Source organism: Rhipicephalus sanguineus, chromosome 3 (genome assembly GCF_013339695.2).
Source record: "Rhipicephalus sanguineus isolate Rsan-2018 chromosome 3, BIME_Rsan_1.4, whole genome shotgun sequence".
In the NCBI taxonomy this organism is placed as follows: Eukaryota; Metazoa; Arthropoda; class Arachnida; order Ixodida; family Ixodidae; genus Rhipicephalus; species Rhipicephalus sanguineus.
This window is the reverse complement of record NC_051178.1, coordinates 40,984,767-41,009,026: the sequence shown is the minus strand read 5'-3', so window position 1 is coordinate 41,009,026 and position 24,260 is coordinate 40,984,767. Positions and strand designations below refer to the sequence as shown.

Sequence of the window (24,260 nt, the reverse complement as noted above, 5' to 3'; positions counted from 1 at the left end):
CCGCCTAAAGCTGTGTGAAACAAATCGAGCGTCTAAGAGTGGCAGGCTTTCCAGAAAGTGCTATCAAGGTGAACATGCAGAAGTTTCTAAAACGTATAAAAGTAGGAACGACCATCACACATAATTCGAAGTCTGTAGAAAATGAAAAGTTCGTCGTAATTCCATATGTACATAAGTCGTCGCATGCGCTGAAAAATGTAGCTGGTCGGTATAAGATAAATGCTTTTTCTGCTCCTAAAAAAATAAATATCATTGGTGGCATAGTCCAAAGGAAGCTCGCACAAAAAAGGTCAAGAAAAGGCTGCACCAAGTGACCGTTTGTAGCATGCTAAGTGGAAGTCGTACACCAGCTTCTTTTTTCCTGCCTACATTGGGCAAACGGGTCTTTACCTGAACGTAAGGTTGTCGGCGCTCATTGGAAGGCAACGCGTACTGATCGACACTGTTCAAAACACGGATGCAGCCCGAAGTGTCGTGACACCACATGTATTTTCAAGCATAGCAATCAGGCTACTAGCGAAATTGTTGAGGCTTACCACATCAATAAAAATGCGATCTATGTGCAAGCATGCCCTCAGTAGCACTGCATGAAAATGAAATTTCTTTCCTGGATCTTTTCGTTACATAGTAAAAAAATGTACGGGGTCATTGTTTTATTCTTTTGTAACCTTTTGCAGTATTTACAGACGCAGGTGTTTTTTGGCTATCAGTGATGGTCATGGTTTAAACAGTTCTTTCTAATAGTGGTAGTTGTGAGAAGGCGCTGTGTTGCATTTATTCTCGTGCCCTCGTTTTCGAGGACACATGCCGCTGCGAAGTTCGTCTTCTGGTCCACTGAGGGCGGTTGATTTAACCCATCGCTTGAAGAAGGTTATGAGCGAAAAAGACGCTGCTATTGTCAGGGGTGGGTTATATATTGGTTGCTAAGAACAGTAGAAAACCTTGCCAGAAAGACAGCTCGGTTACCTTTCGGGGGTCAGACATCTCTCGGGATTATATGGTAGGCCTGACCTCATGATGTTATAAATCGACTGCAATCGCAATGTGAAATTGTACATGATGACTGAGGGGCGCGATAAAAACGGCACACAACGAAATAGGAAGGCCGTTCACGCATCTGGCGATGCATTGCAGAGGATGCGATCAGGGTAGCTGCAAGCCTGCATTTGAGCAGACAACTGTAATCTACAGGCACAGGGGATCCGCGGAGAGGGAGATTATAGAAGCCCTCTTCATCCAGAGAGAAGGGCCGGATTGCTTCAGTCACCCCTCTATCAGTCTGCAGGAAGGGGAGATAGCCTATCTACAACGTTACTTCACGCAGGCATGCTGAGCATATGGTTTTTTTGGTCGACTCGTTGGGTTAAATTTGTTTTCACTGCGTTATAAATATGTCTTTCCTGAATAAAAATATTCCAGTTGCTAGTAGCGCGTCGTCCCGTGTACTTCTTTTCGTTGTGTGCCGTTTTTATCGCGCCCCTCAGTCATCATGAACAAATACCAACTCGCCCAACTTTTTACTTTACTGAGTGAAATTGTACATCTTACTACCGCAAGTGGATGCAACAGTGCTATATGCAGTCGCGTACGTGATGGTCGTAAAAGCGGGCTCACAAAGTTAGGTCACAGCGATCTTTTGCAGCATGCCGCAGCTTCTTTCAGTAGTTATTACACGATCTCGTTATTATTGCAACGTGACATTGAACATCTCACAGCGAGAAGCGCTCGCTCCCTTGTCTCGCCTCTGCCTTGCATAACAGCAGTTGCGCGGACGTACGTCACTAGTGTAGTTAAAAATCGGCAACTGCCAAGTGGCATCATATATGACAAGAGAACCAAAAAGCAGCATTAACTAGAGTGTGACAGCCACTAACAGAATGCCGCTCAGCACGACATCCACTTTCTGTGTTTAGGGTTTAACGCAGCGCAATGGATCAGTTCACGTCAGGCGAGCATCCTATTTCACGTCAGGCGAGCAGAAGCGCACGTCGGAACGAAACTACGCGCCGCACCCAGCATTTCGTACGCGTTGGACGTTCTATAGAACCAACTGCAATATTCCCAGTGCGTGTACACTTGCCTGCAATTGAAATAACGACCAATTTGATGCACGGCGAATGAGGGCTCTATAGGGAACGAGCTGCACCGCTGTAAAGGCGGCGCTGCACTAGGCATTCCGTTAAGAGCGTAGCTCTGTCAGCTTGGAGTGTGTAGCCGCTTGTATAATAATAATATCTGGGGTTTAACGTCCCAAAACCACGATATGATTATGAGAGACGCCGTAGCGCAGGGCTCCGGAAATTTCGACCACCTGGGGTTCTTTAACGTGCACCTAAATCTAAGTACACGGGCCTCACATTTTCGCCTCCATCGAAAATGCAGCCGTGTAGCCGCTTTTCGACCACGCAAAACTGGCGAAGCGTGGGTGAGCGAGATTAAAACATGGAGAATGAAGGGTATAGTACGGTGGGTGGAGGGGAGTAAATGTATAGCAAGGGGGTAGGAAGGCGAAGTGAGGGTGAAGAGGAGGAGAGGAGAGTGCAAAGAATAGCATAGCCTTGTATAGTATAGATTATGCGCCACCGGCAAAAGGTACCGGTGCACATTTTCTCAAACTGTTTCGTACACCGATTCCCTCCGTCAAAGGAATCGATATGACACCAAAGTGAAACGTGTCGTATAGAAGTAGTTGACTGTTTACAGTGCATTGGTATATGAGAGCTTGTACAATGTCTATTGTTTGGCAGATGCAGCACCGCTTGCTGTGGACGCACCCACGTTGACGCCTGGCGGCACATCTCCGTACCGACGACAAAATTCCCATGATCATGGTTTAACACTTTTGGTAGCTGAAGTTGTCAAGATATACCTGGACACCGCCTATGGGGAATCCCGTGTAAAGATGCCATCAACAAGCACATAGTAAACACTAATACTCGATATGCACTCCATCGAAGTATCGTGAAACGCGAAGAGAAACGCTACGCGCGTTGTGTGTTCCCTCTATAGCCTGGCCGTTAACCCATATATGCCCAGTGTCCTACATATAGGACGCTTCTTTGATGCACTCTAACATCGCTATTTCTTTAGCTGATGATAGCGCCACGTACAGCACATCAAGCAGGCCTCATTGAGGCCTACTTGATGTGCTGTACGTGGCGCTAGTCATCAGCTAAAGAGATAGCGAGGCCTGCTTGATGTGCTGTACGTGGCGCTAGTCATCGGCTAAAGAAATAGCGATGTTAGAGTGCATCAAAGAAGCGTCCTATATGTAGGACTGTGGTCATATATATATATGGGTTAATTCTCACAGGACGAGCGGGGAACGCGGTGCGACAGCCAGGCGAGCGTCGGAGAGCTATTTTTCGGTATGGGTGGATGCTATGAGCGAGGCTTGGGATAAAGCCACCACCTCGCGGTATGTTAAGGCGTTGACAAAATTACAGTTCTATTGGAAGCGCGCAGAATGGGACGGTCGTAGCAACGGCGAGTTTTTTTTTTTTTGTTGTTGTTTTTTCGAGCCTAGTGGCACACATGTCACCGCCCCATTATAAAGGGGACGTTCATAGCACCCATCTATCCATCCAAGAGCACTGTGAGCGGAAAGTGTGAAAGATAAAACGCGCGTTCATGTAGCCTCTATTATGTGTTTTACGGTAGCTCAGTGGGCTAAACACCCGCCAGCCATCGTCGCCGACCGAGAGGTCATAGGTTCGACTCCTGTCAACGGAGCTTTTCTTATAGTTTTTTTTCTTTGCCATCTGATGGCGTTCATTTTGCTGACGTATTTCCGTGACGGAAATACGTCATGAGAGTCTTGGTGGACCCCGGCATAAAACACTTTCGCGTAAAAAAAAGAGGGATGTTTTGTGCATTCAGTCCAGTATAGAAACTGCTGGCTTACAGATGCGCATATTTACAAAAAATAAAAAAAATAACAAGAGGGCATTCGTCGCTTTAATATAAATACCAAAAACCATAGCAACAACTAAAGCTTGTCTTTCAACCTGGATAAAGTGTGTGAAATCTCAAGCGACAATACAGGATGCGTGTGCAAATGCCGCGAAGTGTACAAGAGACATTCACGTTAAAAGGTAGACGCTGCCTTCAGGATACTGAAGAATGTCGAACGGGAGATTTTAGAATACAGTTCGAGCATTGCCGCGGATTTTTACTAATGAACTCACCATATAAAAATAATAATAATATCTGGGGTTTAACGTCCCCAAACCACGATATGATTATGAGATACGCCTCCATCGAAAATGCAGCCGCCGCGGTCGGGATTCGATCCCGCGACCTTCGGGTTAATGAACTCACCAGATGCCCCACTACAACGTACTCGCGAATTGCGGAGGTGGTCGCGCTGCCGTCGGCATATGCATTCGAAGCGTCACGAGAATCGGGAATGCGTTCGAAAGGGGCACAAGAATATGTCGGCGCAAAAAAACTGGAAAGTTGTTAATAGAGAGTTTTAGTTTAGCGCGCGCAAACCTGTACGTACGCAACGGCCTGCGCGCTGCGTACGTTAGAGTTGAGGCTGTCTCCTACATTTTTAGTTTACCGTACGCAACAACCGAAACGTGGACTGCGTCTAGGCGACAGCACCTTCGTCTCAGTGTGTTTTTCTGCGCCATCTAGTGGCTAAGAAATAAACTACAATAGCCGATCATAGTTGACAAGTCAAGGCACGAGACAAGGCAAGATTTTACGATGGTGCAAATTTTGTTGAGGTGATCTGTGGTCAACGGTGACGGTTGGTACGACTTCTACGAGGCGAGCAGCAGTGAGGGAGGAAAAATGCCTTCCGAGAGCGGTGGCTTTTGAAGGGCGACTGCAGTCTCGACGACATCGAATATCTCCTACACCTTTGCAGCGATCACTGTCCACTGCACTGGGTCCGCGAACGGGTTCAAGCTACTCACGTAGGCAAGGAGCTCCAAATCGAGGGCAATTTTGAAATGGACGCGGGATTTATTCGCTGCCATGACCGCCGTGCCGCTTGTGCTGCTGTCGGACGCAGCCATTTTGCTTGTCTCGACCGGTCGAGATCTCGCGAGAGAAGCTCCCGTAAGGTACGCAACGGCCGTAGCGGGCGCAACGTAAGCGCCGAGATCTAGCGTGCGCATCTCTCGCGCGCGCAAACGCACGCATCTCTCTTAGGTTCAGCGCATGCGCAGTCTTGCTCTCTCTCACCCGTTGCGTGCGCAAGGCCGTTGCGCGCGCTAAACTAAAACTCTCTAATATGTGCGTCTGGAGAATTCCGAAGAATCGAAGGTGGCTAAAGGTTTAAATGGACACTAAAGGCAAATAACAATTTATGTCAGGGTGAAAGCTGAATGTATGGCAACGTCTAAAACGGCAATATTATCAACAACAGTTCCCTACTTACCGAGAAATTAAGCTAAATGTATCACACGATAGTCGCCACGAGCGGGGCATTTTGAAAATGATCCCGATGACGTGAGAGAGTCCGACTACAATTGATGACTCGTAATCAAACTAGCTGCAATAAAAAGATAACCTTCCGTGCATCAAGAGACGTAATAAAATGATGCTTGTTCGTTTCTGTTTGATTCATGGAAAAAAATAACCTCTTTGGCGTTGCCATGGGGTACGGCCCGCGTGGTTCAAAGGTTCCGTTTTCGCCGAACTGCTCTTCGCCCGGCGCCCTGCTTCGCTCACGCGGTCGCGTCTCAGTGGTAGTTTCGGTATCGCGTACTGCCACGTGTGTTTTGCACGCTCGTGAAAGTCGCTCTGACAGAAAGTTCGACAAAATCCCGCATGCATGTGATGTTGCCGGATGCCCGAATAGTGCACGCCGCCAGTGCAAGCCACCGCGCAGTAAAGGCGGGCAACGTTGGGCACGGCAACAGCGACGTGAAAAAGACCGCTTTCAGGCGGGTGATTTAAGTGCGCTAACGCGATGCGGACCACTCAAACGTGATTTTATTTCAAAATAAGCACTTCCTTGGCACGAAAGTAGAACTACGAGGTTTCTGGGCCGCTATTTTAACAATCAACGTCAACTTAATATTTGCCTTTAGCGTCCCTTTAGGTGCTCGCGGTGATAACCGTTGTGGTGACACGTGGTGATAACCGTTGAAGCGTTGATCTTGAGTGGTGCTTGTTTATGCATCCACGTCAAAAGCCCGGCAGCCTTTATCGCAAAGAAAAGCTGGAAAGGTTTCACTGTCCAAGCGAACACATGCGACCGTAACTAACCCGCCAGCTGTGCACGTGGTGGCACGAACTAACCACGCGGTTGAAACGGATGTGTTATGGAGCAGTCGCGATGAAGAAACGTCGTCATAACAGCTAAGGAATGTCTACGTTTTATGGCTAATAAGTGCGTCACGCTGTTAGCACGCGATTCGTATCCACGTCCGTGGGTTACCGAAACGCGGATGACATGTTCTGGGCGTTCCAATGCAAGTAGATGACCGTCGTCCAGCTACGACGCGCATCCCTTCGCGCCATAACGCAAACTACACCGTTTGCGCCTATCCCTAGTGCTTTGCTGCTTCGAAATTATGGCCACAATTCAAGCGCCAAGCAGTACAGTAATCTGCGTTATTGAAGTAATTAACATTGCAGTAGAATATTTGGTCGTTGACGAATTTAAGCCAGTTTTTGCGTATTTGGAATCTTCGATTATAGGACCGCATACAGGTACCAAGAACATTTTTAAAGGCAGATAATAAAGAAAAGAGGAGCCCTAGGTTGCCTTTCACTTTGCAATTCCGCATGAAAAGGATGCCGGAAGTACCCACAGTAAAACGGGCGCCTACCCCTCTTCGTGATAAGCAAACATTGAGCACTGCTGTTCCCGCTCACAGAAGAGCTGCTGGCAAAACCACGCCACCTACGCTTTGACCTCTCATGTTTACGACTGAGTGTTCAACGGCCATGTGGAAGAGCGCACATTCATTCGCCAGCTCCCCCGACGCTGGCTCAACAAAACGCTGGAGCTGACGCGCCTCCTTTAAAAGCGCCGTGTCGACCCTGATGGAAGCGCCGTTTCGCTGATGTGCTACGGTGGCTCTTCTCATTATTTTTTTTTTTTTGCTCTCTACAAAGACTTGTTTGAGTTATGCTCTATTCTGTTTCTTCGATTTTGTGTGTGTGTTTTTTGCCACACCGTAGACCGAAGGAGAAGAGCGGCAATGGTGTTGACCTCGAAACGAGGAAAACAGGGAGAGCGAGAGAGAGAGAGAGAAACACTTTCCTTTAACAGATTCCGGTTGTGCCTTGCGTCAACGCCGACGGCGATGCGCCCGCTGAAGTCGCTGCAAACGCCGCGCGTGCCGGTGACTTGGTCGGCGATATGCAACGTGCGCGCATGCATTACACAGAAAGTTGCGCCAGCGCGCGCAAGACAAGCCACCTCGTTTGATACTCACTATTCATGAATTCACTAGAATAGCGCGCCGGCAATCGTTAAATTTAACACGCGTAAAACAGTTCCACGGAGGATTACACTCGCCTAATTTGTACTGTCGCGCGATTCCCAATTGGTTCCGTAGAAATATACCTTCAAGCTTAGTTTGACATCAAAATAATTACTTTTTAAAGATTACAGTTCGAAATGTAAGATGTAATATTCGCCAGAACATATTGTTTTATCAATTATGCGTGCTCTTTAAATTATTGGTAAGCGTTATCAATAACATCGTGCAGCCACAGGTCGTCATCATCAACAGTCGCAGCAACTATCTCAGCGCAATTTAAGGGGTCACTGAATAGACGTCAGACTCTGGAGTTTCGCAAGACGCGCAGCGCCCCCTGTCAGAGCAGTATTGGGCAGTACAAAGACCGACTCCCTCGCACAGTTCGCTGTGGGACCATGTCCAACTAGCGACTGCGAAACTATGATTGAGCTTAATATTGCGCGTGTCCGCGTATTTAACGCTCACAAAGAGAGCTGTGAATTTCTCTGCGCTAGTTGGACGCGCCGACGAACCGTCATGAAGTGCCTGCTGGATCACTCGCCAGAACGACGGCGAAAACAACAGCAGGCGAGACCGCTCCGCACGCTACGAAGAAACGCCGCGATCGCCGCTACTATTCCGCTGTGAATTGCCACGGACGTAACGGACTGAATAACAACGTTCATTTTTACTGATTTCGATAGTTGTCGGAGAAAGCCGAAAGGCGAGAGCGCTGGATACGGGCTGTTGGGAGCGTGTTGGGTAAGCGAAGTGCCCGCGTTCTCCGCAGCTGGTCGCGTGAGAAAGTGCGATAATGTGGCTGTGCTGTTGCTTAGCGTAGCCCTGACGGAGAACCGTGGTAACCATGAATATGAAGCTCAGCAGAGGCTCTGACCGCGGTTCCTGCCGTGTAACAGGGAGTGAGCAGCTAGAGGCAGACTGAAGACGCTTGATACGCACGCCGCGACATCTTATAATCTGAGTTGGTGGTCACCACACAGCATCGCGCACGTACGTTTTGAAGGCTCAGAGTTCTAACTAGCTAACACGTGCATCGTACAAGTATAAATCTCAAAATGTTGGTCGTGACGACATTCAGATTTGTTTTGCCCGCGGCCTCCGCGATTGCCGTAGATATCTCGGAGGCCATGGTTTTGCCTTTGGTTGTACCCCGCGAAAGTGGACATGCACGTGTCCCCATTTGTAGTATATACAAACGGAAAACAACCATCAAGAGACAATTTGAGGATGCGTAATAAAACAATCCAATGCACAGGAAGCGACAGACGAAGGGAGAATGCAACTGAAAAGGCAAAATCGCCGGGGCCATTCCTGCCTGATTACGGGGGCTTTGTGCCACTGATCTTAAGACACACAGATAAGTAAATTGATCGTGTATGTACTTCATCGCTTTGTAATTACGTATATACCCGATTTTACCAAATTTAGCGCTAGAGAACGGAAGTCGAAGGGCTCAAACCCGAGGTCGTACGATGCCCGCTTGTATTCGCAATGCCCATAGACTGTCGCGTCGCGAAGCGGAATTCGGGAGCGTCCTCTCGAGGAGGGTTAGTAGACGACAAAATGGCAGCACTACGCACTCGCTCCCTTGTTCGGCTGTGCTAGCCTCAGTGTTAACGCGTTGGCAAGAAAGGAACACTACGACTTTGGACGTACCCTGCATCAGTGAACAAACCGGGCCCTCCGTGACACGAGAAATTTGATTCGTTCTTGCGAGACGCGAAGTTTTCGTGAAAATACGTGGCAATTGCGCTTTCAATGCTAGCACACAGCGTAGCAGGGGCGTAGCCAGAAATTTGTTTCGGGGGGGGGGGGGGGCTCAACCATACCTTATGTATGTTCATGCGTGCGTTTGTACGTGTGCGTGCCTATATACGCAAGCAAAACTGAAAATTTTCGGGGGGGGTTAGAACCCCCCCAACCCCCCCCCCCCCTTGGCTACGCCCCTGCAGCGTACACATACTATCAGCTTCGCGAGGCTATCTGTAGCCACGTAGGTTAGTTAAATGTTATCGTCTGACACATTCAGTTGAAGCTCACCCTGTTTTACTTCCATATAGCATTGGTCAGTTTCTTGTAGTGCATGAATCCCATAACACTACGTGGGAGGTCGCGCGGGCTCGCTATGTGCTCTTATATAACTGAGCGATCTCAAGCTAGCGATACATTAAAATAGAGCCTCTGTCCTTTGTCAGCAAAGCGCTGTTACGAATCGTGCGAGCGGCGTTTCAATCACTCGAGGACGCGTCTGCTCGATGCCTTTCGTGGAGCCACGCTCACTACAAATACTCAGAACGTGGTCTTGGGAGGCACGGCTTTCCGAGCTGGCACTGGGGAGCCAACTGGTGACCCTAGACCAGGCCCGGCGAGCCGCCGTGGCCAGTGGGGCTCTACAAGAGGGCTCCACCCGGGATTAGCCACGTACTCTAATTCTTCAATAAAGTTTATTCTCTCTCTCTCCACGTCGTCCTTCGCCAGTGTGTTGGTTTCAGAGCCAGCGCTGCGCCGCTTGTTTGTGTACGTTTGTTGATAGGTGGCAGCACACTGCAAGCGATGTGCTTGTTGACCGGTCTGAGGACAAGATGCTCTCCGTGCTCTCCGCACTCAGACGTCTCTCTAAGTGTAAACGTGGTGACGCGGAGTGGTCGAAGTCGTTTGGCGGAGGAAATTCTTCAGATTGCTTTCAGCAGTGATGTTAAAAGAAACCACCTTGACGACGAGGATTTTTCACTGGACGTAGAAGACTGTGAAAGCACCTAGAGTGACAGCGACGACGAACGATCAGCTGCTAACTCACGAGGAGCGAGTTGCACTTCACGTCCCTTCGTGCGTTAATGTTCTTTCACGCTCGTAAGTCACTTTGATTGTATTTAATGTATAATATATTTGAGCGAGATCAAAATAAAAGCATAGTTCCTCTTGTGCACTGCATGTATCACAATTATTGTGGATATTATGGAGTGCCGCATGCCGCCAACACGGTCGAGCTCGGCCAGCTAAGCGAAATGGTTAGAGCGATGGAACGTGCAGTCACGGCCACAATCCACGCCTCTCGGCTAACTTCTTCGACGTTGCGAAAAGCATACGTGTGCATTCTTTTCGACATTCATGTTTTGATCGTGCTGATCGAACCTGCAACATGCGAGTGAAAAGAATTGCACACGGCTATAGTCTCAGCATAGCTGTGACACAAGCGCTACTGAATGGGAAGTTAAATGCTTGTGTTCCGTTGAAGACGTAACTCCGCGTTCCCGACTGCGCAAGTATTGGTGACGGCGTATTGTTTGCAAACCATCATCACGTTAAACGTGCGGCCCTGTGCAGCAGCGGTGGCGCTACCCGCTGGCGGCCTGCTACTGCGGCAAATCCGTCAGGCAGGCTCGGTACAACGCATCTATAAACGTTGGCTCGGTACGTACTACCTCGGAGTGCCGTTCAGCTCATACATCAACTCTAGTTCATGCAGTTTTATGTAGCACGCACAGGATTTCGCAAAGCATCGTTATGCACGGTAACGGAGCTGAAATATAACCTTTCGCATCACAGCAAATAATTAGGTGGCGAGTACTTAGCACTTTCCATCGTTTGGGAAAGTATTTTAGTCATATCCATTTCAGCACAGCTCATGACTTCATCCGGTGAAAGTGGCACGGCCGTACGTCCGCACGTCCTATCTGTTCCTATGCTAACAAACGGGGTGACCCTCCTCCTGGCGCCATCTTGAAAAGCACGGCGCGCCACCTATAGTTCGTGGGCATTGCGAATACTTGCGAATTGCAGCGCGCCAGAATAACCGAAACTTGTTTTGTTTGGTACCCGCAGTTCGTTTTGATGATCTTCCTACTTTTTTTTTAGGCATGGCTTGGCGGAAGAAGCTTTCCGGGTCCTTGATTTTCAGGAGACCGCGCCTCGACACCAATGAAAGAAAGGGGGGTGAGGGTGCTCTGTTGTGGCCTATGCACATTCGCTTGCGGACGGCTCTCTGTCTACTACCCCCTTAGCGCCGGGGCTGCGATGAGGGCGCTGGCGGCGGTGTTTTTCGCAGCGTCGCCTGGGCAGCGTCTGACCTCTATGCTCATATATCAAGCTAACGCTTCATCTAGCTAAGTCATCATGCGCAGTTAATCGTTCTTGAGGTTGTTGGGTTCTCTACGCAGCAACATGTGCACATGGCGTTCGCATAGTAGCTTTGCACCTTGGTAACCTACCCTTTTGTTTTCACGATTACAGTTTTCATTTATATATATGCATTTGGCGTTACCTTTATTTTGTTAGTGCTACCCAGTAATTTAGACAGTTCCCACCCCATGTTCAGTGTTTTTACTGCTGTTGTTTGTAACATGCTTTGCTTACCTTTCATTTGAGCGTATTTTATGAAACTTTGTTACCTCTTGTTCATATAACCTCCACTAAGCGCCCCCAGGCCCAATCCGCTCAATACCTCATCGGGGCCTATAAGGCATAATAGCAAATATTATTTGACATCTCCAGGATCCGGCATACAGGAGGACTAATAAGAGCAAATAGAGGGGGTGATATCCTAAAGCAATAGTTTTGCAGGAGTGTTGCCACGACATACGAGAACACCAAAGTTAGAGCGCATCAAGGATACCGATAAAGCGTGCATCAATAATAATAAGGTAAAACGACGGACGAACACAGCACCCGCCACAGTTAAAACTGGGTAGGTAACAATTGCCTACGCTTCAGAGGATCACGCTAACGAAAAAAAATTCTTGTAAAAGGCCATGCCAAGCGCTGACGGGCTAAGTATAAGGGAGTGTATCCTGCGTCGCTTTCCCACAAGTATATCAAGCTATCAACCTGTTCGAACTCCGTGGATACGTGAAAACATATGAACAAGGCAGTAAGAAACACGAGTGAAGAAAATTGTTGATAAATTTTGTGAAATGTACAAAAATTAAGGCAGCTTCGTATTAGTCGTGCCAAGCCTGCATAAAGTGCGGAGCTGGACGATCTTCTTTGTTTCGCTTTGTTTTCCTATTTCATTCTTGAAACTCTTTCTTTCTTTCTCTTCTCTTTATATTTTTCATGTATTTTTTGTCTCTGTTTATTTCTCTCTCTCTCTATTTCTCGCTACCTGTTCCTTTCTATCTATCTCAGTTTTTTCGCCTTTCTTTTTCACTATGTCTCGCTTTCTTTTTCTTTCTCTGCTATGCTTCACTATCTCCCCACCTCCTTTCCCTCCTCCTCATCCTCACTTCCCTTTCCCACCCCTTATTATACTATACTACTCAAGGCAATGGTGTGCTCTGCTAGCGTGCCTGGACTGCCGAGTCGTTACGATGCTCGCCTTCGGATCGTGGGTACGGGGGTTCGAATCCCGCCTCGTCAAGAAATTTTTTTAGCCTAGAATTTCCCTCTTTCTCTTTCTTTCTATCTCGGTTCTCTCTCTCTCTGTACTCGTGCTCCCAACCATCAGAGTTATTGCATCCCACGCCGGACAATTCGGCACACATGTTCTAGGAGCTAAGAAGAAGATGATTAAGAGGAAGAGGCGAAGACAGCAGCGCGTGCAGGTTCAAGATGGTGGTAATTATCGGTCGACACGCAACGGCATAACGAAACGCTTAACAGCTCGGTTATAAAAGCTTGCTTTATTACACTCCCTTGCAGCCTCGGGCTGGTTTCTTTCAGTCCTTATAAAAACGCAGCTCGTGTTATCAATTACAGTCTATGTTGCTTAACTGGTTAAGAGCTACTGGCGCATAGGAAATTGAACAAGTGGAGCTGTTTGCATGCTGACGCACGTAAATGTGAATGCCTCTTTAAGGATCCTACGACTGCATCACTAAACCGGGGAATATGGACGCGCATATACATGGTCTTGGCCACATGATCAGCCTAACATCAGCCTAACAAAAACGCTATCGTACAGCAACTACGTTTTCTTTAGCAGTGATGGCAGCGTAGAAAGTTTACTACGATCAATTTCGACAGTATCAACTCATGGCGGGCACGATGCTTCGCTGTACTGTAATAATCTGCGATGGTATACCAGAGGCCACTAACGCAGCGGACAAACTACTAATACACCTGCTTCGCGTAATCTGCGTACACGTATAGGCGAAACGCACTTGGGAACAAAACTTATGAACACATTGAGTAGCACACTCGTTAGTTTATTCGGAGACGGCCGTGCCCTAGAAGCGGCGTCACGCGTCGCCTTCTCACTGCGAGTGCATGGCTCATGCCGGAGATACCGTCGCGCGCACATCCGGGGAACGTAAATAGGAGAGCCGGATGCGATCCTCGGCGCACTATTCTCGTTGCACTTTTGTATGATTACAATGATTAATGCCGCGTACCACATGGGACGGCGACAATCACGTTCTTCAGTGAAGCACGGCTCTGACTTCCGACACATCGTAATTACGTTTTGACGGACGGATGCCAAATCGTCCCGCCAGCACTGTGCATGAATGCGGCTTGTCTGTAGTCAATGAGGGGACTTCGAAGTAGCCGCGCCGTAGTGCGTGCGTTTGAAAAAGACAAACCCTGCCAGTCAGTGCTAGTAGAGGTCGAGAAGAATGGTGTCAGAGAAGAAGATGGCCTTCTATACTAAATGTATGTGGAAATGACTAAGCATAGAGAATGAACACGAACTAGATAACTTACACAAAAGCTGAACCTTTAAAGACCAAGAAGGCTGTCGCTGACAAGACGTACCAGCCTTGTAAGGTAACTGTTATTCATAAGGTGCCGCACTTGGGTGTAAAACGTACATGTAACGCATTACGGCACGTTATCAATTTAAGCTACACCGACGCCCTTTCTTCGTCCTCTTTCTTGCCTATTTGTTCCCAAGATCAGCTCTGCATGCAAATGTCAGCCAGTGGCAATTCGGCATATGCTGGGGCTTCTCTTTACTGCAGGCCTCCTGAATCGCGTAAACTTATGAAACATCTACTTACCCACTAGATGACATCGACTCGTTCTTAATACCGAAACAAAACAAAACAAAAATGCTCCACAGAACCCACCTCGCGGTAAATCCATTTGCCAGCCTATCTCGCGTGAAGATATCGTTGACGCAATTGTATCGAATTCAAGGACCACCGAACTGCGTAATGCGTGAGTGGCTTGTTGGTTCCTCAGCATCTTGTCCGCGACCAAAATTTCGAAAAAGATGCAAATAAAATAAATAATAAAAATCTCCCGGTTTGAGTGAGAATCGAACCCAGGCCGTCTGCGCGGCAAGCTGGTGTTCTACCACAGAGGCATGCTATTGCTTGCAACTACTTCGGAATAGAAAAAAATGGCGAACCTTGCACTAAGCCGCGCAAGGCCTGAAACAGCGTAGCTGGACGATTCTGAAGACTAATCAGGTTGCTTCTAGGTTCTTTCAAGGGCTTAGCTATGTGCTGAAGGTCGTTTCTAGGCCATTGCTAGGCTTTAGCTATGTGATGCTAGGTTGTTTATACTTTGATTCTCAGCGCAGAGAGGTTCGAGTTAGGCCACAGACAGTCACATACATGATACGGGTGTCCAAACTCCAGAGACAGAAACTCGCGCTGAAACCAAGCGTTCGCACCTCTCATCCACGGGCATGTCGCCGTTGGCGTAGGCCTTCTATCGCTTCGGGGTCTTCTCGCAGCCGCCGTTGACTTTCCCGTTACGTAGTATTCTCTCGTTGAACGTACTCGAGGTCTTCGGCTCGCCGCCGTCGCTTCGCAGCCATTCGTTGTTGGGCTAACTGCTGCCTTCTTCACTTTCAGTGGACCAGTCGTGAGTAATGGGATTTCCCGAATTCCTGTGGCACATACCCGTGTATGATGATGATAGTGTTTTGGTTCGCCGGACAAGGAAAGATTTGCTGAACAGCTTCGCTGTTAAAACACTGTACGAATGTCATGTAGTGGAAGGAGTCTGCTTAACGTAAGTAATATTGCGTGGCAGAAGCGTAGAATCGCGCCAGGTGTCAAAATATGTCAATCCGCCTTTTGCGCGGCGCCCCTAGAGTTACTGTATATGCTACCTTTAGATGCTACCTAAAGGTAGCATATACAGTAACTCTAGGCGCCCCCTAGCATGCGCTCCCCCTAGCGGAAAAGCCGCGAAACGTCTCATCACTTCGGAGGCTTTGCTTCTGACAATACCGGTTGCCCCGGCCCCTACCAAACCCCTACCAAAGGACAGAGGGCAGCACTAGAAAATGAAAGAGGCGGATTGCGCAACGAGTGGGCATTTTAAAGACCCACCCATTACAATGTGCTCGGACATATTTAATCATCGTCTGCTGCGAAAGCATCGACAAAGTGAGTGTCACCCGTGGCGTCACAATCGCCGGGAAGATTCCAAGGGCTGATGTATATCGGCCCCCCGAAACGCACTACGAAAGCACGGACAATTTAGAGTAGGTCCTTTTCGTGTGCCAGCAAACACCGGTTGTGCTCCAAAGACCGAGTCAGAGCCAAGAGTGGGTAACACAAGATATATTCTCTTTTAAGGCACTACAAGTATCACACAAGCATGCACACTCGGCTGGTATCAAACTCGCAAAACTTAGGTCGTGTTTAAAACAACGGGAGCAAAACAAACAGATCGCGCGCTACAAATGCAATCTCATGCATTACAAGGTGTAACACTTCAAATCTTGAATATTCACCAAACGTATTCAATCCATAATTCTTGGAACGTAGCTCGAATGCTTCTTTTCCAGGAAACACTCACACGAACTGCAGCGCTGATCGTCGTGGTTGCCTCCGTCGCCGTCGCCGAATGTTTCTCTTCTAGGAGACACTCACGTAACTTGTCACTGCTTACACGGCGTCACGAGCGGATTCTTCCAGATCGACTCACCGCACTGCATCATAAAACACGTCTTCTTTGGCCGACCGAGCCACTCTCAGTTCAACAACACCTCCATCATCTCCGGACCTACTACGGACTCCCCGTCGCTGCACGTTTATATCTCCTCGCTCCCATGTTCCAAAAGCTTCGAGTGTCTTCTTCGGTGTGCAGCACAGCCAAAGCTAGGGAAAGAGCGAGATTCTTCTCGCCGGTTCCACTCGCGGTGGCGTCACTCAGTGCTACATCATGTTTTCTTTTTCTTGATATTTCCAGACTTTGCCAGGGGTTTGATTCGAGGCTGCTGATTGTCGGCGGCCGTTTCAAGCGGGTGGGCGGGGGGGGGGGGGGGGGGAGGCGCGCTCGCGGTGTCTTGATATTTGTTTTTTTCCGGGGTGCGCACTCGTTGAGGGTATGGTCGGCACCGGGATTTCATGTCGTCGTGTCAAATCGGCGACGCGCGCCCAATTAAGCGCTCGTTTGTCACAGTGAGCAGCTGCGTATGTTCGCTTGTTGCCTCACGGACGCCTAGTGGGCTTTTCGCTGATTGGCAAAAGGAAGAAATATGGCGTAGTGAGCATTTGACAACTGTACTTGCAGTAGGCATTCTAGGATACTTTGAAACGCCCAATGTTACGCGCACAGTCGTTCGTTTCGTTACAGCACGGTTGAGGCATGCACCGAGAACCGAAGCAAGGCTAGCGATTGAGAATGCGATGCGCACGAGGCCCAATTACGTTATCGCGTTCTACTCTACTCAAGCGTCCTGTAAGTTTTTCCATATTTGCGAACTTCTGGAGTGTCGCCGCAAGGTCCGCTCCTACCGTATGTGAATAGATATGCGGAAATGAATGCTAGAATGCGCACAGTCCCAGATGAGGATTACTATTCTATTCGCCTTTGAAGAGCGTCACATACAGAATGGCGCATATCCAGTGACCACAGTTGGCGAGAAAGCGGTTCGGTGGGGCAGAGAGACAAAGCTCTGTATTGAAATACAAAGAATACTGTCGCCTGTGAATGCAGGCGCCTACATGCTACTGCAGATATAAGAAAGAAAGCGAACGAAATGCCTGATGAGTAGTACAGTGCCGGAAACCAAAGAAATCAGGCAAGAAAACGACTGCCAGCTGGATGCAGCCTCCATTCGTCACCAAGCTTGTCGCACTAAGCGTATATGCGACAATACACCAGCTTGCTTTCACGAACGCTCGCCAGCGGCGCAACAACGTCCGCCAGCCACGCGCTCTGAGTGTCACGTTTCACTTGCTGCTCACTGTGCGCTCAAAGCCACCGACTACATAGGTGCACGCCATTGAAAATCCTTATTGGACCATCAGCCTGACGCAACTAAGCCTAAATTCGAACGAAGCAAGAAGACGCTTAATTGCAAAGCGGAGCCTAGTATGTAGCACAAATTTATAGCATTTTCTTTATCTGTTCATCCCGAATCATGCGCATAAACGTTTAATATATAATGCATGAATCCATATTCTATTAAGGCATAAGAGTATGCTGTTAGGGCGTAAGAGTAATCAGGCGCATAATTCGTGTCACGTGAAGTTTGTGCAATGACGAGGACACCATGCTCTTTCATCTGTGCCCCCCTCAGTGTTAGCCACCGGGCCTGTCAATTATTTAGATGCGAAGCAGCTTTCGCGCTGGGCTTTTTCCGTAGTTCCATTGGCGACCGTCCGCTTTCTAAAATCCACCATAGCCATCTGTAACATATTGAGCGCGTGCTCGCGCCAGGGAGAAGTCTTCTTCTTCTTGTTCTTCGACCGCCTTGATGATGATACGTGCAGAGCACTCTAGGGGCCCGGGCTGCCGTATACTGTCCCAGCTTGGCGTAAGGCAGACAACACCACGTGTGCTGGCACGCGCTAGCGTGTTCGGGCCTGTGTAAGGGGCTGGGTAAGACGCTGTGGCCTCTCCGCCTTACACTCTCCCAGCAATCACGTGATGGCGTCGGAGAACGAGATTCTGCTGACGCGCGATGAACCCGCGTGGCGTGCTCTAACAAGAGTTCGGGAGGAGTAACAGCAACAGCAAGTACAGTGAATTCATGGTGTGCTCCACATGCAAAGACGCGTTAACATCGGGCAAGGTGCCCGTGATGAACGGAACTTTAAGTCGACGCATGCGCTCCTTCGCATCCCCACATGGTTCCCTCTAGTGGGAGATGGTGAATTTGTTTCTTTGGCTTTTGTGTTGAAGATTTTTTAGAAATAAATAATAAAGCTCCCTAAGTAAAGCTCTAATTTTTTTTTTCTAGCGAATGGATTTTATGCTGTCTGTCTGCTTTGCCTGCTACTGTGAACATCGACGGCGCCGTTGTGCTGCCACGAGCATGCATAAAAGCATGCAGGCAAGCATTAGCGAGTGTTCATAAACTGATCTGAATACATCCGACGGGGATAGACGAACACAGTGATCTCTTGCGAGATATTTCTTTAGCTATATACGACGTTCCCTAAGGAAAGAGTTGTTTGGCGAGTGCCCGTAATCGCGGTGATCACCTTGACGCCGGTGACCTGCCTTTCTTCAGTGAATCTACAATGCAAGCACAGTCGCGAAGTACCCGCTGCGACATGATTCTTCCTTCTGCGAATAGGCGAAATACGCACTACATGTCCGTAGTCAACACGCACTTTGCTGATGCCGTGGCTGATCATCAGCCATCAGTGAGCTTTGCGATTGGTGGGCCTTTAAACCAACCACTTCTAGCGCAATGGTGCGATTCCTGTTGCGATTCGTGGTGAGACCTGGTGCGATTGCACGTTTCTGTCACGGAATATTATATTCGTTAAGGAGACTCCCCCCACTACACGACATTATTATAGGTTTTTTTTTTTTTTAGAACAGTTTTAAGCACTGGCGTGGATTCCGTGGTAAAACATCTGCCTGCCACGCAGAAGTCCACGGTTCGATTCCAACTCAAACAAGTATTTTTTCATTATTTATTTATTTGCATCACCTCGAATTTTCGCTCAAGAAGAACGCTGACCTTTCGCTCACAACCAACGACGCCGAAGCCGGAATTTCTGCAAAACGAGCTTTTGAACGTTATCGCGTTAACACACGATCAACGTATCACGACTAAATTATGAAAGGATGAGCAGATTCATAGAGCTCCACAAACAATGCCTGAGAGAGCCTCCATCTTCAGAAGAGCAGCAACTGACGATGGGAGATGCATGGCCCCGCACACCTGCCCTCTTACCCGCCACGCCTGGGCTGTAAGCACGGTGTAAGAATATACTCAGGTGATGACACTCTTCCCTCAACGCATGGGAAACCGCAATCCACGCGCGTCCAGATAATGTTCGGGTTCTTATCAGATGACTTGCAGTTTCATCGGCGCCGTCTTAGAGGGCGCTACGAAAAGCGGGGCAGTGGTCTCCATAGCAACGCGCATGCTGCTGATAACGTGCATTTTTTCTTTGCCTTTTGCTGGATAATGTGCATCCGCCAAGCGGTGTCGAGAGGCGAAATCGAGAGAGTAACAGGGGAGGGCACGGCGAGCGCAGCGGCGATGACGCAGCCCCACCGTGGTTCGGCTACTCGCGGGCGCTCTCCGCCTCGAGCCATTAGATGGCGCACCGTTCAACGGACCCATGACCGAACATTATCTGGCCGCTTAGGCGCGCGCAGTGTCAACACCTGAATATTCTTACACCGTGGCTGTAAGCGACGTGCAGCCGGAGCTAAGTGCAGAGACAACGGTTTTGCGGGGCGGACTGCCGCCTAGTTCGCAAGATGTACCGAACGAAGCGTAGCGTAGAGCGTAATATTGCGGCTGTCGTCACCAACCAATCTGCTTTCTCGGTTGCGACTTCATGCTTCTGTCTACTCTCGTTTGCGGGAAAGCCATCTAAAGCTTCATTTGGCGGTATTCTAATTTACCAGAACAATATGACGCTTCTTTGTTCAAGTTGAGTATCGACTGCCCCGCAGAAAAATAATTCGACATGCAAAAAAATTAAGACAGTAACATATGAACAGTGGACAGTGTCAACGTCGTAGCGTGCTTTGCGTTTTGTTTTGTTATTAATGTATACGTACGAAGTGGCGCGTAGAAGTGCAGTTCGTAGTCATCTGCTAGTCGTGTCTTTCGCCACGGTGCGCACGATACCGTGAGCGGTCTTGTAGCGAATAACATGGATGCCCTTACCTTGAACCCAGTGCCGGGATTACGATGGACGAGCTGGTAGGCGATGTCCTCGGCCTGGCACCCTTCGGGTACCGATGCCTCCCAGTCGCGGTGGCCCGAGTGCGCGTAGCTTCCAGCTGGTGTAGCGTGCGTGACCTTAGACGTGGTCACAATGCCCGTCCACATGCCGGCCTCTTGCGCCCACTGCATAATGCTCGGCAGGTGTGTGCTTTTGTCGCTGTGGCAGACGCCGCTCTGTGAAGAGACAAAATAGCGCATTTGCCTCATCCGCGACACTGCACTAAATACAAACAGCACACGAAAATAATAATAATAAAGAAGTAACAAAAAACTAGACAGGCCTGCGCTAAAACCGCAGCACAGTCACAGCGAAAGCTGGAAGAGCGGCGTTTCTAGAGCCCGTTAAGCTCTCTTGGGGCTACAATACAAGTACACTAGAAAGGTACCCACTACGCCATAAATCACAATTTTTGTGAAGTTTGGAAGCACCTACTAAGCCATTATTCGTCATTCTGCGGAGAAGTGAGGCACCAGCTACACGTCTGTAAGGCATTATGTGCACTTTGTTCACGCGACGACTGATGACGATGAAGAATTATGGCTCAGCCCTTTGTAATGGGTTGGAATCTTTAAACGGCCCACCAGTTATGTTAATTTGCATTGGGTGACGCCCGGTCGCTATTTCCCTCTCCCGTCATGCTGTATAACATACGTTGACGTGGGAAAGAGACGGGGGGGGGGGGGGGGGGAGCGAAGAACTTTACTGAGACCCCGAGGAAATGGATCATACGCTTATGGGCTTCCTTGGCAACCATACAAGTGCCCTTGCGAGGAACCCACTACGCTATAAATCATTGTAATTTTACTGAGACCCAGAGGAAGTGCATCATGCGCTTATGGGCTTCCTTGGCAACCAATCCAAGTGCACTTGCGAGGAACCCACTACGCTATAAATAATTGTAATTTTTGAGAAGTAGGCCAGCAGGCACTCTGCCATTTTTTGTCATTCTACGGAGAGCGTTGGTACCTGCTAAACCCATGTAAGGCATTATGCGCACTTTGTTGATGCCGTGCCTGATGATGAAGAATTATGGCAGGGTCCTTTGTAATGGGTTGGAAGCATTCAACAACCTGCCTCGTTGCGCAATTCGCATTGTGTGACGCCTGGTTACAGAATTCGCGTTGTGCTACGCTTGGTGCTTATTTTACTCTTCTACCACGCTATATTGCATATGCTAATGTGGTTCCTTTCCGACATGAAGCCTGTATAGGACCTTTTAGCAAAGCAGTTTCAAGCACCGGCATGGCTCAGAGGTTGAATACTGGGCTCCCACGCAGAGGACCCAGGTTCGAACCTCGTTCCATCCTGGAATTTTTTTCTTATTTAGTTTTTTTTTCTTATTTCGAGCGATACTGGTTACGGACACCGGCGGCGGCGGCGGACAACTACGGCGCCAAAAACGGCCGGTGAAATGATCTCATAACAGCTTTCGCTGTAAAAGGAACATAGCAACGCACCTATTCGATGAAGCTTTGCAAGTGATATGTATCACTTAGGTATAGCGTTCTCAATCTTATCTTAGTAGACATTGCCACTATATCTTGGAATACCCCTAAAATCAAACTTTAACAAAATTGCACACTGTATGAAAAGCTTTTCAGTTAGCGTAGATATAGTGCAGCCCCCGAGCATAAATATTTGTATTTACTCGAATGTAACGCAAGTTTTGCCAGATTATTGCTACCTAAGGTTGACCGGCGCGTTACAATCGAATACCGAAATAACTATTTTTTCTTCCAGGACGCAGTGAAAAGTCACCCATCGCGTTACAATCGAATAAATACGCTAAATGCGAGTGCTGGCTTCAATAAAAAAAAAGAAAATAAAATTAAACTTGGAGGACGCCTAAACTTCGCCTTCAGGAGTAGAACGCGATGGCGTGATCGGGCCCCATGCGCATCGTCTTCTCAACTGCTATCCTAGCTTCGGTTCTCGGTGCATGCCTCAACCGTGCCGTAAGGAAACTAACGACAGTGCGCGTAACATTGGCCGTTTCAAACTATCCCTAGAATGCCTACTGCAAGTGCAGTTGTTAAGTGCCCACTACGCCATAATTCTTCCTTTTGCGAATCAGCGAAGGGCCCACTACGCGTCCGTAAGGCAACACGGCTTTGTAATAGGGTGGGCCTTTAAAAAACACCCACTCGTTGCGTAATTCACATGTTTTGACGCCTGGCGTGATTCTACGCTTCTGCCACGCAATATGACATGCGTTAAGGAGACTCCTTCCACGAAATGACATTGACATAGTGTTCTTTTCCGAAGCAGTTTCAAGCAATATCGTTGCTCTATAGCAGAACACCTCCTTTTCACGCGTACGGCCTGGGTTTGATTCTCACTCGAACCGAAGTTTCTTTATTATGTATTTTATGTGCACCTTTCTTGATTTTTCGGTCACGGACAACATGATTTTTTGCTCACAAAGAACTGCGCCGACACCGTCATTTCTGCGAAACGAGCTCTTTAACGCTATAGCGTTAAGAAGCTCGCAAGCCTAGATGGATGAATCAATACAAAACATTATTGAAAAATCCTCACGTGCGCTAATAAGCGCGGCGGACGCTCCCACGTTGTACAGCGATGTTTAAAACAACACAAAAAAACACCACCGTTACAGCTCTCCCGCAGTCGCGCAGGAGAAATGCCCGACTTCGGAAGCATCGTGTGCGACCTGCACGTGAGAAGACGCTGAAGCATCTCCGAGGCGACGTCAAAGCGCCAAACACCACGTGTACGCGTCGTATCTTTACCTGCTGTTTGCGGCTCGTATTTAGAAAATAACACGATGCCTGCCTTGCCATCTTTCCCACAGTACCTAAATTGTGTATCCTATTCAGTGACAACGAACTCAGCCAAATTTAAGTTTTGTTTGTGCTGTCTGTATTCCACAACGGGAAGCTTTGAACTCTGTCGTGACCGTGAGAAAATTGGCCACATTCTTTATGTTTAGCAATATTTTTGTCTTATGAATAATATGATAGATACAGGGTAATATTATATATCAGTATAAAGCTAAGTCACTGTATTTTGTAGTGGTATTACATCGAAATATTTATAATATGGTATAATATGGAAGAACATTTATGTATACAAGATTTACTGACATTGCATAGAACATTTTTCATGATACGCTCTCAGCATCAATGCAAAAAAGCAAAAATAATCTGAGATATACAAAATGTTAGCTCAGCAATTTTCTATATTACAGGAAAGTTTGAATGATGTACCTCAAAAAGCGTATGAGTTACAATTGTTTTTTTGTCTGCCCCGTCAAATCTGCATTATTCGATCAGGTTACAAGGTTATATTTTTTCTCTGCATAAATTTATCAAACGCAGCAATACAATAAACATTCTTCAGAAGAGGAATACATTTGTTATTGAGCCATAGGTATTTTAGTAAATTATGCTAAATAACGGTACAGAAAAAAATTTGATACCAAAATATAGTACTCAACACGGCACTAAAACATCCTAAAGCATGGCTTCACGGCAAGCAATAAAATTATTCTAAACTTGTAAGCTACAATAAGGTCTTCACATTTCAATGATCGACATTATCGAAATAGCTCTAATATGAAAAAAAGATTCTCCTCGTAAGATTGGTGTGCCACGGGGCAAAACAGGCGTTACGAGTGACTGGCATTCCGGTCGTAACGTTGCTTGTCCTCTTAGCACTTTTTTGTACTAAGGCAAAAGCCTTTAATGTCATACTCGTGGCGTCCGTTCGTCCGTCCGTGCTCTGGAACGGTGCCAGCTGTGCC

General features: G+C 48.0%; 1 protein-coding gene across 1 annotated transcript in view; it reads right to left on the bottom strand.

The window, feature by feature from the left end:
- The window catches only part of LOC119386577 (alkaline phosphatase), a 78,954-nt gene that overhangs the window by 32,364 nt on the left and 22,330 nt on the right, over positions 1-24,260 (bottom strand). Inside the window, exon 3 of the mRNA XM_037653865.2 lies at positions 20,437-20,670. Within this exon, the coding sequence (XP_037509793.1) occupies positions 20,437-20,670 (234 nt within the window). The remainder of the gene's footprint in view (positions 1-20,436; positions 20,671-24,260) is intronic.